Raw genomic sequence first — 18,436 nt, forward strand, 5'->3', positions numbered from 1 at the left:
CGTATACAAATCACACCTACACCAACACCCGCTAACAACTGAACAATACCCTTAGTTTTGGTGGTTATTGTAGTTTTTGTCTTAATGTTTTATGCCATTTTTCATATTACAATGTTTTATACTTGAAGAAACAAGCTCATATGTGCTAAATGGGTCATATTCAGACAAACGTGACCTTCCTTCCACAATTCCCTTTTGGACAGTAGATTCGAAAAGATGGCCGCCAATATGTTAGTAGTAATAGTAAAAACAATTAGTTCCTGTAAACGGCGTAATGAAATTTTCACACGATCATATCCAATAAAAAAGTGAATATTGCGCAAGAATGTCGTCGATTTATTTGGATCCTCTGGTATACATACACACATACACACCAAATCAGTGAAAGGCGACGTCAAAATTGCATAAAAACAAACTCCAAAGAACAAAAATCAGGCTTCAAGTATAAACTATTTTTTGTAATTCGTTTTCCAAATGAATCCCGCAAATCACTTATATGACCTGAAATTCCGTGCCACCCATACACTATGGTGTACATATTACACTCAACGACATGTGGTACACATTTATTTCCCGCAAAAACGTTTGGTCACATATAATAGAAATTATTTAATTAACAATTGTAACTGTCATCAAAATCATAATCATATGTAGAAATCAGGCATTGATCAGTGTCGATTGCAAACCAAAATTAAGCGAGAATCGAAATTTGGGTTCGTCATCTCTTACGGCTATATACTGAAAGCCATCCAACACAAATGCATTTAAGTATGAATGCGGAAATAAACAAAAATAGCAGCCTAAATCCTTATGAGTAAACTCACAATCAGTAAAAATATGTTGTTCAATGATTTTACGCTCGGAAGCCTGATAGAGTGTTATGTCATGTTGCTATTGTTACGACTCTATGGTCTTAAGCTAAGCAACAGAAAAGAGAGAAAACCAACAAGTCTGGTAAAATTCGATCAAATAATTTAGTTATGTAGAATACAAAGTGAAAATTTAAAAAGAATTTACAAAGATTGAAAATGAATCCCAAATGGTCGTTAATGTTCTATCACAAGTCTAATATTGAGAATCCGAATAAATTCCAGTAATGTGTCCCGAATGAATTCCAATTTTGAATGTGCTGATATTCCGATAGGCTGGAATAGTGTTGATGTACTAACAGTTTTCTGTGTCACAATGATGTAATCCAATATGTCTCTAAATGAATTTACAATAATCCCAAACTAGTGATTTATTCCGAATGTATTAATGAGAACATTGTAATTTTAATATGTAATTGAAATAAATAATGCTCTCAAATTAGAACTGAACACATCTAAAAGAATGATTCCACTTCAGCTATGAGGATAGGAATACAATAATTGTGTCTATATCAAACTTCTATTAAAATAACACACACAATAAGAGGACCAGGTTGGGGTCTAACCTTACATTTTCTTGAACATTCTAAGCTATAAACCAGGTCAGGTCTATTACTAAAACTTTATTAAACATTATGACAAACATCAGGTATATAAGAAATTCTCGAGGCTAAAGACAAAGTCCTGAATTCAATCCCAAGTAAACATATGTCTAACTACAAATTATAATTACCTTTAAATACAATCTACAATCATAGACAAAACTTAGCTATATAATACGCTGTTTACACAAAAAATCATTGGTCAAGTAGTCTCAAACTCCTAGCCTCAATCGTAGACAAAGGTCAGTCACACAATATAAATTAAATATACATAACACTATATTAAACCCATCCCAGCAATGTTGATTGTATCAATCCGCACAAGAAATGTTTTAACGAAAATAAAAATCTCTTCATTTTTGCATTTAAAAAGTTTCATTAATTTGGCGAAATACACAATTTGAAGCCTCATATGTACATTGTAAATTTGCCAAAATTTGTTGTCCATAAACTATTAGAAAATGTTTTAACTTTTTTATATCTATGTCGTAATGCAATCGTTAATCGTATTGAAACATTAAGGAGAAATAAATCCATGCTGATAAAATATTTTTGCTTTTAAATATATAATAAAAAGAATTTCTACATTTTAGTAGACATAGGGAAATATTTCATTCTTGAAGTGCAAACGTTTTGTATTGTCATTGACAATACAATGTTTCCACTTCCATCGAGAAATATTTATTGATTGATTTGTGTTGAATAATGTGCAAATGCTGTTCGATATATTAATATTGTTGCACTTACTGACTTAGGAATATTTCAAGTGCTCTCTGCCATAATAAATAGCTAAACACATCAACAACATCAGTAATAATAGTAATACTACTACTGTCACGGAATGGTGTAAATGTTGTTCATTAAATACATGTACTCGGGTTTCGTTTCTTTTCACTGTACAACGATACCCGAGGGTGATTATATATATATGGTCTATTGTATTTCGAAATCGTGAGTACGAGTTGTCCTATGCCACACGTGCAAGGTGCTTTCGATACGGCAAAACGAAAAGTCTAAAGGTATAAATACGTTATTGCATGTAAAGGGTCTTTACAATACTAATGGTTTTGTCAGCAAGCGGCCTGCTTAAAGGATTCGCACAACTCCAGCTATAGGGCTGTTTTGAGGGTAGGAATATCCGGGGTGTCCGGTGTTGTCTGAAGGTAGGAATATCCGGGGTGTCCGGTGTTGTCCTAGTGTAGAAACGTCCGTTTGTCCGGAGCGTTTAAGGTGCCGGAGTGTCTAATGTCAAGAGTGACTAAGGTGACCCAGCTGTAGAGCCGTCAAAGGACCAGGTGTCCGGAGGGTCTAATATTTGAAGTGTCCGGAGGGTCTAATGTTCCGAGTGATCATAGTATTCCGAGGGTCTATAGCAGTTGTGAAATTGATTCGTAGGAACTGTGGAGCGGATATGGTGCACGGGTGACAGAGTGTATCTTCATACATGTATTTTATTAGCTATAGGCTAATTTTGGGTTAGTAAGACCCAGTGTATCATTCAGGACTGGAAGGATAGATGGTATATCCGTTCTTGTGTTTAGTGACATAATTTCGCTACCTGAGCGAATGCATTTTTACTGTGTGTAAAAAAAACTTACATCGTTTACTATCTGAGTGAACTATATTCATCTTTCCATTATTGAATCATTTGTGAAATCATTTATCCTGTGTTTTAGTATTACTGAACTAATTTGTTTGTTTTTTTTTCCATCTTTGAAACTGTGCGTTTTTATGTTAAATAAATCCAATATATGGATTATAAATACGCACACATCTTCATAATCTACTGCTCATATAAATCACCACATTAAACCATATATCTGTGTCGTCAAAACGTGTTCTGTTGTCAATCCGAAATATCCCACCCGGTTATCTTGTTACTACTACTACTACTAATAATAATAATAATAATAATAATACTACTACTAATAATAATAATGATAATGATAATAATAGTTGTTATTGCTAGTGATGTGCTGGTATGGTTGTTGAGGTATCATTGATATCATTTTAGCAGCTGATGCTAGTGATGTGCTGGTATGGTTGTTGAGGTATCATTGATATCATTTAGTAGCTGTTGCTAGTGATGTGCTGGTATGGTTGTTGAGGTGTCATTGATATCATTTTAGCAGCTGTTGCTAGTGATGTGCTGGTATGGTTGTTGAGGTATCATTGATATCATTTAGTAGCTGTTGCTAGTGATGTGCTGGTATGGTTGTTGAGGTATCATTGATATCATTTAGTAGCTGTTGCTAGTGATGTGCTGGTATGGTTGTTGAGGTGTCATTGATATCATTTTAGCAGCTGTTGCTAGTGATGTGCTGGTATGGTTGTTGAGGTATCATTGATATCATTTAGTAGCTGTTGCTAGTGATGTGCTGGTATGGTTGTTGAGGTATCATTGATATCATTTAGTAGCTGTTGCTAGTGATGTGCTGGTATGGTTGTTGAGGTATCATTGATATCATTTTAGCAGCTGATGCTAGTGATGTGCTGGTATGGTTGTTGAGGTATCATTGATATCATTTTAGCAGCTGATGCTAGTGATGTGCTGGTATGGTTGTTGAGGTATCATTGATATCATTTTAGCAGCTGATGCTAGTGATGTGCAGGTATGATTGTTGGGACGTCATTGATATCACTGAGAAAATAATGGACTTGCAAAGATAAAATTCAACGAAATTGGTTTACAAACATCTTTTGAAACGGGGAAAATGGCAACATATTACTGAACAAGGGTGCGAGTACTAAGTACATAATTTACGAGGGGTGGTCAGAACTGTGTTCTTGGACGAAAATAAGATCATGATATTAGAATGAAAAGTTGACCTTTTCAATTTTAATTTAATGAATGCAAAGCATAATTGTAACTAGTATTTGTTTAAAAAGAATCAACATATTAGAACACGACAAATGTACATTCTGCAAGAGTGATAACTAAATTATTGAACATCTCTTCCGTGACTGCGATATTACTGAAATTTATAGTACTGTTTTATTATATATTTTGCACCTTGTTGCCCTGAAGTCTTGGGATGCCAAAACCCCTTTTGGCCTTCATCGGCGAACCATTTGCCCTTAGTACACAACTGCGCATCATATCTTAAGAAAGAAAGAATTCATAATTTCATTTCTTTCTATAGGAAGTAGATGAAACAGAAATATAAATACTGAGTCAGCTTTCTTTAACTTTTTTTTTCTGAGACACATTTGTTTTTATATACACTTGATGAAACATTTTCTGTGCGGATTTGCAAGGGATCAAAATGCATTGACTAAATGGATGAATCATCCATTTAGTAAACATGAGAACTTATTCAATTTGTAGACTTTTCTTGACAAGCTAATATAAAGTTATTTCAGATTTGTTCCGATTCGGTGAGATTTTATCATTATATCAGTACTTCGGGTCGATTTAGCATCGTACATATAAAGAAAAAGTTACAAAACTGCTCACATACGATTAGCACTATCACTCGCAGGGGAAACTACGTTCATCAGCAAACGAAGACCCAGTCAAAATATATAATTTCACTGTTAGTCAATCAAAACTGAGCTTTTTAAAGATAATATCATTTTTGATTGATTGAAATAAAATTTCAAGTTCAAGTATAGGGCAATGCAAGAGCCTGATTATGTAAGTTCAATTCCAGAAAACTAATAAATTAAAGTGGACATAATGCTAAAAGTTCGCTTCAGAAGGCTGAGATGACTGTGGCATCTAACCAGAAAAATGAAAGAGGACATCTGTAGAGAAGCTATAGACAGGACACCACATATGAAAAAGAAGTAGCAGAAGGGGAGACTTCAGATCTCGTGGCAGAGATAAATAGTGATACATTGACGAGACGTTAAAATAAGAAAGAAAAATGCATAGACGATGACCCAGATGAGGTTTGGTAGAGAGCTTCATGTGTGCCAGATGACACGAAGACAATGAAGTAAAAGAGACATTAATTTGAATCAAAAATATTAGAAGACGAACAAATTACGTGTATAAAATTATCAGCAAATACTTTTATCACAGAACCGAAACCAGACAACAAAAAAAGCGAAACGAATAGACAACAAAAAATGTATATATTGAAGGGTTGTTTTCAGAAAATATCCAGTTCCCCCAACCCAAAAAAGATTAGCTTTCCTTCAAGTGAAACAATGTATCTTTTCGTACCTTTTATTTCCGTCAAACCGGATCTTTTAGACAGAATCAGCAATGTATCACCCTCCCACTGGCACAAGAAGAGATAATGCCAAACATAACTGCCAAGTTGATTAGTACAGACATTATCAAGCATTTCTCGAGCTCATTCTTCCGCCTCTAAGATACCACAGTCAACATCCACCGCAGCTGCTGCCGCTTTATCTGTTTGGTGGTAAAATCTCCGTAGTACAACAGTCTATTGATCTCAACAGGCGTCACGAGGTTCTGAGACATAGGCTACTTATTGTCATTATCGTCACACTGCATCATGGTGATGGAAATGCGATATTACGTTTTCCCTTTGAAAGACTTCGAGAACAATTGCTTATGCCGTCGTCTCAAACGAGTTTGATAAATTCATTTGGATAAATCTTTATATCAAAAACACAATCATGATTCCATTAAATACGTCTACACAAGCACGACCTTTATATAAAAATAAATTAAGGACTTTCACTGAACATATGAGGCAGGCATAGATCAAGTTTGAAAAAACCTTTGATACATTTTATGATGGCATGATCTTTTAAATATCGAATTCCTGGATGACCGTAGATGCAATTATCAAGACGCGTAAATATTTATAACGTCTGTATTGAAGTGCAAGGCTAAGAACACTGAGGTCGACAATAATTCTCGGAAGAATTTCGTACCGTGTAGACCTTTAATCATCTCCAATGCTTCAAATAAAATCCATTTAGAAATGAAGAAAGTCAATTAGATGCACATTGCCAGTGGTGTACTGAGAGTAAATGGCACCCGAGGCGACGATAATGGTCCAAAGTGGTTTTGGCTCCCGAAGACGTCTGGCGCCCGTGTCACCCCCACCCTTAGTACGCAACTGCACATTGGGTTTAGAAATAAAAATCGTATTTTTATAGATTACTGCATTTGTATGGGAAAATATGAAGGAGTTTTTCGGATGGAAATACTGCAGGAGTTCATATTTTCCCATAAAATGCAGTAACCTTTATATTATATGCCCATTTTCTTATTCTACCTAAGGCTTAATTACATAAAGAAAAATACACTACAAGAAACAAGGTATTTGAATTTATGCCGTAATCTAAACAAAATACACAAGCCCATATTCATCAGTACACAACATAAACGTTATTAATGCGCACATAACTTCGCCCAGATAAATTTGAACTTAGTCGCGCGCTAGACATAACTTTCGAAAGAAAACGGCGTTTTGGTCTACTTAAAATTGAAATTTAGATTCTTTTTGCGAATGAATGCACATTGCAAAAACTTTTCCATTTAGTCTGGAATGAATAGATTTTTGTATTTTTGTCGATTCTGCTAACTTTTGTTATAATGACTAGATTTATCTGTGTAAATTCTACATGAAGTACATTTGATTTCAGCAGCGAGGGAGCAGCGTGTTGACATCTGCAAGTGTGTTTATGTACTGTCATTTAATGTTTGAAATCATAATGTGGGGAAAATATGAATTATTTCAATAGCAAGTATCAAAAGGACGCTATTAAATATACTGTTTTTTTTTATTTTGAGTGCTGTAAGGAGGATGTACTTGCACTTTTAATATAGTCGAAATTACAGTACAATTTAGAAATGTGTAATCAAGGTTGAAAGCCCATGACATGGCTCATGTAATTCGGATTTGCAGAACTACGAAAGTACATTTTGAGCAAATTCACGATCTAAAACAATAAGCATATTTTTTGTCATTCTTATTACAAGCTAAAGAAGACAGTTTATGTATTTTCACTTGCATGTTATTTGTAGGGACCCAGACCTGTCTAGAGTCTATCTCTATTCTAAATCCGAAACATTGTATAAAAAAGTTAACGCGGAATGTGACAAAGCAGCTGGTATGTGGCCGTCCACGAAACATCTGCTTTAATTCATTCAAAAGCAAATTTAATCAGCCTAAACCTAAATCGTTTACTACGTGAGTGTACATGATTTGTTTGCAAAGTAGTTCCTAACATACTATTGGTCACACTTGAGTGCAATATGAAGTGCACGTGAGTGCAGTATCGTAAAATACTGAATGATTCTGACAATGTAAAGTTAATGGAGAAAAAAATGAGCATATAATAAATATATTTATAGAACGGATGACGCTTACAATCCCCAGGAATACTGAATTCTCAGTCATGTAGATTTCGATGTAAAACTTCATGTCAGTATAAATGATCAGTTCATATTATATTAGTGTTGTGATAGACCAACTATAAATAACTCTTACTTTACTTCAATTGATGGATACAAAAATGTAAACGCCAATTTACTTTAATAGAAGTCAAATTCAAATACAGCAGAGGCTCATATTGAACAAACACATTAGGAGAAAATCAGAGAAGTGGAGAAGTTCATATATGTATATAACACAGGAGAAATTTCACCAGTTTGTACGCCTGTACGAACTTTACAAATGGCGGAGTATACTAATTACTGTTTTTTTTAACAAAAATTTTGGTATCGTGATTTTGCTATCGTTTTTAATAACAAGCCAGTGGTTCCCAATGGTTTGATTTTATGTATGGAGTACGATAAAAGCCATATGAAAATATTTAAAATACTTTAACCAAATCTGATGTATGGAACAACAGAAATTGATTTTGCTTTATCCTTATTCAGTCACTTCCATCAAAGCTAGCCTTGTGAATACGAGCTTGCCAGTAAGTGCATATAGTATTTCCGAATGATTAACCGAAGCACGTGTGTCATATATACTATTATACATTTTGTTTTTAAATCAATACAAAATAACGGTAACCAGTTCAATGTGGACGGTATAAAGGTTACATTGCAATGACGAATGTACAGAGTCGCAGACAGGATTTATGCGGCTTAGGAAAAATTCTCCAGTAGGCCCCTATGACTTAGTTGTCCTAGTTATGATACCCTGTTCGCGGCCCTGCATATATATTGATTTTATTAAGCATCGTATTTCAATAAATTGACGAGTTTGGTTTTTCTATTATATTTCTTCATACAAGTTAATAGTTTGGTTCTTCGAATCATATAGTTAATGGAAAAGAGGATGTTACTTTAATAATATATGTACTAAATTAACATAAAAGAGCGTTCAAGTCTCTCCAAAATATGCTTCGCACAACTACACTGACTTAATCTTAACTTAAATTTAAACTTAACTCTTCCTACGTGGAATTCGTCTTAATTACAAATTTTATGAATAGGTGAACTTTGAAGACACTTGGCTTAATCTATATTAGGTGTATGTCCTTCAAATCTCCACTCCATCCGTATATTATATTTATCTTTTTCGCATTATTTTTAAGTTTACAAACTTGCATACAACCGTCTTGCAAAATCTGCATGGACCACTCAGTGGATATTACATGGCGGTCTGTGGGAACGTGCCATACTGTGATATGTGGACCGTGCTGTGGATCTTACACGCTGATATATAGTATCACGCTATATATATTACACAGTAATTTGCTTTACCACGCTATAGATATTACACGGTGAATTGTGGGACTGCACTTTGGATACTACATTGTTATATGTGTACCCTAGCTTTGGAGATTACGTGCGGATACGTGGGGCCGTACTGTTGATATTACATGGTATTATGCGGGGCCGCATTGTGCATATTACCTGGTAATACTTGAGAACGTGAAAATATTCAAACAATTTTCAAATCTTGAAACAATTCATGATAATTCTACAACAGTGTCTTAGCCCTATATCAATGAACACTTCGTAATTCCAATGAATAATTTTAATAAATAAGTTAAATCATCTCCGTTGAACACATATAAAACTGATTCCACTAAAACTGATGTTAAGACATGGAATGAGTAATTCTGAAATAAACAGCATTTATATAAAAAACCACGACACAATAACGAAACCAGGATTAGGGTCATTTACCCATCGAATTCGTAACAACTTACTCTTATAACATTCTTCATTTCTAAAACAAACTATAACCCGAATCTCTAAACATATGTACCACAAATAATAAATTCTAAACATATAACCTAAAATCATGGACAATAATTTGCTGCGTAACATGTTGTTTATAACATCATTTAAAAAATGACATTAGTCAGATAGACACAACTCCTACCCTCATTTATAGACAAAGGTCAATTGCACAATACTTATTAAATATGCACAGCATATATTCATGGATAAACGCCAGCAAAAAAACACAAATTAAATATTCTCTATTACCCTTGACCCTTAGATTACGAGTCCGACTCTCTACCAACAAAACTATCGCAGCACAGCGAATACCTATTTTGATTATTATCATTTGGGTACAATCGTGTATTTTCAACATACAATAAGATGATGATATTTCTTAAATATATTTCTTTACAAATAATTCTTAACTATCGCACATTAAAAATTGTGCAATACATAAAATTATTTTTGATTCCTTCAGATATGGACATATTATCACTAATGACCAAGCAAAACCACTTTCATTGACGGCAATAGGTCTGCTCGATGAGTCTGCTCTTTAATGCTGTCGTTCTGATTTGCTTTAGTTTTTAATGATCTAAGACAATCCACATGGACGAAATGGACTGCTTGAAAAATGGAATAATGATTTGTCACTGTATATCTTATATCAGAACGTTTTCGCAAAAATGCCAGCACTGCGCCTGATTCTCTTGGATGATAAAGGTGAAGAACTATCGGACAAAAATGAAACTGGTTGGAAAATCTAAGACAAATAATCAAAATATATGTGGATGATTTTAGTGTATGTATACCTCAAGCAATACAAAATATGCAAATTTGTTTCTAAACTTTATACAAGCGGCGGAGTAGAGTTCAAAATTCTTTCGCTTCTTATCTCCCTTGAATATTCTCTTTCTCGGCTGAATAACATCAACTTCTTTTCTGTATTAGACTTAACTGTTTTCAACAGGTATACAAACGAAATTGAAAATTAAAATTAAGTACAAATTAAACCTCATCAAAGAAGAAGTTTAGTTATTTTAATACATACTTCATCAAAAAAGACATTCTCAACCATGTTAGGGAAATTCAAAATAATTATTTTAAATTTTGTTTATAAAAGATAAATAAAAAATATCAAGCTAGAAACAAGAGATAAGGCAGTCATATGTACATTGTATGAACTTAATATTTAAAATATTTTGCCGAGAGATTAAATGGACAGTGAATATGCAGGCGAAGGTTACTGAAGTCAATCCGGTGCAACAGGCTATAGTATACCCCCAGTCCGGAGTATACCTGGGGTTAAAGCGGCCTAGGCTAGATTATACCCGGGTATATTATGGCCTGGGCCAATTTATACCCATGGAGTATATTATGACCTAGGCCAGTTCATACCCCTCAGGCCAAATTATACCTCCATGATATCAATAGTGTTGAGCGATATACACAAGAATTACTTAATTTTTCAACATTTTATTGAGGATTCAGCTTTGTCAGGTAAGTTAAGTGACATGTTTCAGTCGTACTCGTAGTCAGTCAAGGTATATACATACAAGATAAGGTTATATCGTGGTAGTGTCAATGCACAACAATTTGAGCTTTTTGTGGAAAACTTGAAGAAGGAGTCAAGAATCATGATACAGTATATACCTCACATTCTTCCAGTCCAATTGTATTGATTAACTATTATATTTCCAACACTCCCATCAATATGTTCTAGCTTTTAAATCACAATGGTATTCTTATTTCTTTAAGCTGAAGCTAAAATATACCTCAGTAAACTCAGAAAAGGCGGTGATGATTGTTGTTCGTGTTTTCCTGCTACAAGTAAAGACCAGAACGATAAATATACAAGTGGGGCATATTCTGGCCTGAAGGGGTATGGTCTGGCCCAGGCTATTTTACACCCCCGGGCATAGTTTAGCCTAGGACACTTTATCCCCCGGAGTATACTCTGGCCTGAGCCAAACTATACTCGGGTTTAATCTGGGCAGGGGTTAATTTGGCCTACTACACCGGTATTAGCAATGACTTGCTTTAAATACACTGGACAACAAATTTTTACAAAAGTCATGTTACTGAAATAAAATTAGTCAATTCTTATCAATTTTTATGTGCTGAACACGAATATGACAGTCAAATTGCAAAATTGGCTCTAGTTTTTTTGTAATCTGCAAGAAATTAATGTTTACATAACGAAATGCATTCCAATAGTAAAAGGTCAACTGTAATAGCCTACCTATAAAAAATCAAGTCATTGACTACATCTTAGATTTCTTCGCCTGTCTCTTGTACAGCTGTTCGGGAGCATCTCTGAGGAGTGTCCAGCAGTAGTCAGCCAGCATTGTAGTGGACCATTTTCCCTGGTATCTTTGTTCCATTGTTGCGATATCTTGATGAAAACGTTCGCCGTGTTCATCACTAACAATACCACAGTTGCTAGGAAAGAAATCCAAATGGGAATGAAGGAAGTGAATCTTTAGAGACATATTGCAGCCAAGTTTCTTATACTTCATCAACATGTCTTCTACTAGTTCCTTATAGTTTTCTGCCCTAACATTTCCGAGGAAGTTTGTAGAAACTAGGCGAAAAGCATTCCATGCTTGTTTCGCGTCACCTTCCAGCAAGTTGTTGAACCGGTCATCTTTGAAAAGCTCTCGAATCTGAGGACCCACAAAAACTCCCTCTTTAATCTTTGCTTCGCTGAGTCGAGGGAATTTTTCATGCAGGTATCGGAATGCTGGCAAAGTCCGGTCAATGGCTTTCACGAAGTTCTTCATCAAACCTAGTTTGATGTGAAGGGGTGGTAGCAAGATTTTCTGAGCCTCAACCAGAGCTGGGTGTTGGATATTCTTCTCTCCAATGGCTACATTCTGCCTGTGAGTCCATTCCTTCCTCATGTAGTGCATTTCCCTTGCTCGGCTATCCCACTCGCATAAGAAACACATGTATTTTGTATATCCTTGCTGCAGTCCCATTAAAAGGGCAACTACCTTCAAATCACCACAGAGGTGCCAGCTGTACTTGTTATACTCAATGGAATTCAGTAGCTGCCTTACGTTATCGTATGTCTCTTTCATGTGGACAGCATACGCTACTGGAATAGATGGAAGAATGTTTCCATTGTGCAAAAGCACAGCCTTGAGACTCAGTTTCGAAGAGTCCACAAATAGTCTCCATTCTTGTGGGTCATGAGTGATTTTTAAAGCATTCATGAGGCCCTCAATATCGGAACAGAATATCAGATTACTTTCCTTTCTGAAGAAAGGCTCCAATTGCTGGTGGCGCTTTCGATATGCAGTAATTGTGACATCTTCTTCTAGAAGATTCCATTGTTGGAGTCTTGATCCTAGCAATTCTGCCTTGTTCTTTGATAAGTCCAAATCACGAATCAGGTCATTTAGTTCTTCCTGTGTTATTCTGTGTGGGGTTGATGATGCACCACAGTGAAAATCTGGATCACTGCATGCTGATGGACCAGGAGAAGAACAGGTCGACTCACCTTTGTCTTCGTCAGATGAATCAAGAGAATATTCTGCTGGAGGTTCTGGAATAGGAAGTCCCTCACCATGTGGAACTGGTCTCAATGCAGACGGAATGTTTGGGTAGACTATTCTCGACTTCTTTCGCTTCGTTATTCCGCCGGAAAGAGGAGGAACCAAGCAGAAGTAACAGTCATTTAGGTGGTTGCTTGGCTCTCTCCACACCATTGGGACTGCAAACGGCATTGATGCCCTTTTGCAATTCAACCACTGTGAAAGCTGTGTTGTACATGTAGCACAGCATATATGCGGAGCCCAAGGCTTGTCTTGGTCACCAACCTTGCATCCGAAGTAAAGATGATATGCCTTCTTCACTTGAGAATTGATACTTTTCTTCTGGTTGGCAAATGTCACTTCCCCACAAATATAGCAAAAATTGTCCGCGGTATTAACACACTTTCGAGGCAATACTGTTCTTTATTGTACGTAAATGAATAAAATAATAAGTTTTATGTAACAGTAGCTTGAACTGTCTCGCACAACGTCTAAAATATTTTAAATGCTGAACCTATCTGATTGGGCTTTATATAGTACACTGCTTACGTCAGCTTCAGCAGCCGCCTGGCATTAGTATAATAGGCCTACACATGTATAGTACACTGCTGACGTCAACTTACTTCAGCAGCCGCATGGCATTAGTATTGCATTGCATCAGAAAATGATGCAATCAACTGTGGATGATGTGAGCATGATGGTATTATGCAATGTTACATCATTATTCCGGATGTTGCTGCAGTCCTACTGGAGAAATTTACACAGTGAAACATAGAAAATGAGGTATATGAATATCTTCAAAACGAGAGCCAATACAAATTTTTCACGGTTATATTCGTGTTCGGCACACCAAAATACTACAGATTAGGGCCTTTTCAAGTCAGTAATGATTTCACTGTTGACCAGTGATATCATTGTGATGGGTAGCTGAGACTGAGACAGACAGACAAACTGACAGAGTGAACACAGTGATATCCACGTCGTATCCTGGTTACAAATAGTTCGTGATCATCGATTCTGGTTAGATGGAAATAAAAGTGCAATGATCTTCCGTTAAAATGAGAAATTCCATAAATTTTCATCATTGTGTGAGAAAGAAGCTGCTAAACCTAAAATTTAAAAAGCTATAATTATATTCCATTCCCAGAAGCGTGATTAAAAACAAGGAGGTGTCAATATCAGAATTAATTTCTACCTTAAAACAGTGTAATTGATCACCAATGTCAGGCAATAAATACGTCCTGATGAGAAAGGAAATGACAAGGGAAAACAGCATCATTTGTCAAACAGTGGAAAATATTTATAATGGTGGAACGCGTGTTAAACACCATAAATTTCTGAATATTAGAAGATGGAAGATGACTTAAGGAAAATATTACAATCAAACAAAAGGCGAACTAATTTTACACGTGCGAAGGAAAGAAAACTTGCACGAAATAAAATTGTTTATTAGAACACAGTCTTTACTTCTGATCCTGCAGCTAAAGACTGTGGCTGTAAAAGACGTTTAAGTTATGAAGCACATGTCGTAAGCTGTAGGAACATCGTTTCTCCTTTTCTGCCTACTCGCAAGATACTTGGATAGTGTTGGGCGAATGATTTACTTCAAATCGATGGAAAATTTTGCCAGAAGTAAAGGAATCTTTCATAAAAAAAGTAGACAGCATGTATTAGCGAAAGAGCAGGAAAACACATTTATGATTCCTATCAATATTTCTAGATATGACTGACGTTTCCTGGCTTCAAACGCAAATGGCATCAGAAACAAGTCCATATAAAATACCGGCAACTGGGACTGCTCTGACGCTGGCTTTATCACGAGAATGAATCTCTTTCGCTTGACTTTGCGACTTCAAATGTAATTTAGGCTTCATTCCACTGACAGTAAATACAATAAAAATGATTTTGTTATCATTAAAACGTCTAATTGCCTGAGTGTTTTAATAATTCAAAATTGGAGAAATGGGGATCTTTGATGTATTTAAACATAAATATTCTACTATATCGAATAAATCTCTGGAAGAAACTTTTTCATGAAAAGAAGGTGCTGATAGTCTTGACAATGAGTTCAAAGTTAGAACTCAGTTAAATGCATAAAGGTGTTAATAGTGTGGACAATAATTTCAGAGTTAGAGCAGAACTGGATTAAAGAAATTTTAATAGCCTTGGCAACGAGTTAATCTCAACTGAATGAAAAGGTGTTAATAGTCTTGAAAATGGTTTCAAAAGTAGATCTCAACTGAGATTGTCTTTTAATGATTTCAAAAGTAGATCTCAACTGAGATTGTCTTTTAATGATTTCAAAGTTAGAGCTCAATTGAATGGAAAGGTGTTATGTCTTGACAATGAGTGCAAAGTTATATATCAACTGCATGAAAAGAACTTGTGAATGGTCTTGACAATGATTTCAAAATTCGATCTGAATTGAATGAAAAGAAGGTATTGATAGTATTGACAATGATTTCAAAGTTAGAGTTCAACTGAATGAAAACATGGTGTTAAGTCCTTAAATTAAACAAAATGTATGGTAATGAAATGTAAACTAAGACGTCGGGATAGTTTTTATTTTGTCTCAAATTTCAGCGGACCACGGGTTGAAAACCACTTGTCTAAATATAACAACTTATGGCGTCAACGTGACAAGTTATGGTCTTAAAATGAGGAGTCATGGACTCAATATGTGCCATTTAAACAAACTGATATTTATCGTGATCATCCATAACTAAAATGACAAATGTCAGTTAATGATTTATAATTTTATAATTTTCATAGTATAAGGTAGCAAGTTTTAACATTACACATTTTGCATCCACGTTGTATGTTTTGCTTTAATTTTTGCGCCTCTCATAATGTAGGCAGACCTTTTAATAGCTTCCAAGAATGAAATTCAGTCATATCTATCTTAAAATGTATTCATGATTCCCAATAATTAAAAAAACAAAATAAAAATGAAATATATTTTCATGTCATGTTTGTCATTTTATTAGTGGTAATTGTCGTGTATTTGATAACTTACATGTCACAATAAAAAGAATGACACTTCTGAACCACACACTAATTTGGAATGTAAAACAATAAAAAAATACGCATAGTTATCGGCTGGTCTATTTGCAATCTGTATAAAAAAAGTGGAAAAAACCACCAACAAATCTTCGAGTAGATTAAGGAGACAACAATGGAACCCAAAATGGCCTTTAGAATGTATGTGAGTGATTTAACTGGAAACCTACTGGAAAACACATATTCTTTTTGAGAAATACTTAAACCCGCAAATTTTGCTAAGTAGGCATAACACCAACAAACAAACCCTCAGACCTTAAAATGTAGTTATACCACAAATGTTATATACGTTCACTTTATATTGTGTACTTGATCTTTGTCAGTGACTGAGGAAATATAGTTTTGCCTTACCCGACTATTGCCATGAAATATCGACCTGCTTTTTGTCATGATTCTAAGTGGAAAACACGATGTTTACTAAAATTTAAGTTCAAGTTATAACCTTGTTTAAGGACTCACGGGACTAATTCAACTCCAATAGTAAACATATGGAAACACTATCATATTAAAAAGTCAATAACTTAAAATTTCTGGTTGCTGATGATGAGACCTATAATTCTCCATGCACATTTAACCTTGGTGCAAGCTTATGTGTGGAGAACACTATATGAGCCGCGGCATTTTGTTTATTTACATGTCCATGAAACACATGTTATTGATTCTGCACCAAATGAATCAGGTGCTACTTTCATTATTGAGTACTCCTGAATCAAGCCTGTAAAAATACTAAAATTGCATCAGTAGAAATTTGTCTATATTTTTTTAAAATTACATATAGGATAAGCTCTCAAAAGATATTTTTACTAAAATTTTAATTTTCATTGTTAACCAATTATGGACCACCAAACCCGTAAATACCAACAGTAATACTACTAGTACTACTACTACTACTATTACTGCTACTACTACTACTACTACTACTACTAATAATAATAATAGTACATTGCTGTGGATAATTAAAGTTGAAGTTACAAAGAAACTGCAGCCACATTTTGTAGTGCTTGTGTACTTATATTATAGATAGTGGAGTGAGTAATTTCCCTTTAATGACGTTGTACAAGGCAGATAACAGGTTCACATTGAGAGATATTACAGTGTAATAGACAAACGTGTTTGGAACATTTCACATAGTGGACCACATCCTAAAAATTGAAGCACACACACAATATTTTGTTTATTAAAAATACTTATAGTTTGGGTAGCGATCTACATTAATTATTATTTCATACTAATAATTCATAGAAATTCAAAGCTAAATTAATTTTGAAACATTAACTAACAATCTATGAAAAGTAAAGGAATACTCTGATCACAGATACGTCACTCTTTTTTTAAATTTTAATTAATAGATACTTTATAGGAAACTTGCTACCAACATTGCTTCTTTAGTGATAGTACTTCTTGTCGAAAGAGACTGCTTTAATAAGCTTTGTTGCATGCCTTGTAAGAGACTGCTTTAATCACCTTTGTTGCATACCCAATGGCATGAAAAGTTTTGAATGAGTAATGCGGGCGCACAACACGGAAATATGTGTCAATGTGTTTAAAAAATTGAAACACACACATATTTCATTTGTAGAAATCCATCCAATGGGAAGAACGTTTTGAATACACAATCACTTGCAACAATGATAAATGAATGAAAGCCTGGCAACAACACAAGCCATGACATGATTACATAATTAAAAACCGCATTTCCTTCCTTAATATATTAACTATATTACAGTGCGGTTTTTGTACATACCTTTAAATCCCATCGATATAGGTCTTCATATGAAACTAGTGCACATGATATTTATTCCCTCTAAATGTCGACTTTGTTATCGTCATGTTTCGAATCGTTTAAAAAACACTAAACATAGCATGTCTATTATGCGTTTTCACTCGGATTATCACTCAACCTTTCACGTATGCTTTTGTAGACATCACAGAGATTATATGACCATCATCCGCGGTAGCAGCAGTCGCATTATCTGCGTCTCAGATAGTATCCCCGTCATATTAGTGTTATTGATCTCAACAGGCGTCGTGCGGTCCTGAAACACTGGCTACATATTACGACTACTGCTGTTCCGCATCGTGACCATGAAAATTTGATATATAATTTTGCTAATTAGGAAACAAGAAAGCATCTCTTGATGGCGACTACAGCCAACTGTTTAGGTTTACACGGCCATGTATGAACATTAAAATTACAAAAACGATTATATAAAATACGACTAAATCAAACGTAGAGTGTGGGAAAATACT

At 34.9% G+C, this 18,436-nt stretch overlaps 1 protein-coding gene across 2 annotated transcripts in view; it reads right to left on the reverse strand.

Annotated features, from left to right (window-relative positions):
* The window catches only part of LOC149785797 (uncharacterized), a 30,983-nt gene extending 12,863 nt beyond the window's left edge, over positions 1–18,120 (reverse strand). Inside the window, exon 1 of one of the 2 annotated variants that reach the window (XM_089931241.1) lies at positions 17,931–18,120. In XM_089931241.1, coding sequence (XP_089787367.1) covers positions 17,931–17,943 — 13 coding nt within the window. In that variant the 5' untranslated portion in view covers positions 17,944–18,120. Of the gene's footprint in view, positions 1–5,642; positions 5,789–17,930 lie in introns of those variants that run through there. The other variant, XM_089931240.1, reaches the window with a different exon arrangement.
* Between the last annotated feature and the right edge of the window lie 316 nt (positions 18,121–18,436).

This window comes from Sinohyriopsis cumingii, chromosome 13, assembly GCF_028554795.1.
Source record: "Sinohyriopsis cumingii isolate HCF-2022 chromosome 13, ASM2855479v2, whole genome shotgun sequence".
NCBI lineage: Eukaryota > Metazoa > Mollusca > Bivalvia > Unionida > Unionidae > Sinohyriopsis > Sinohyriopsis cumingii.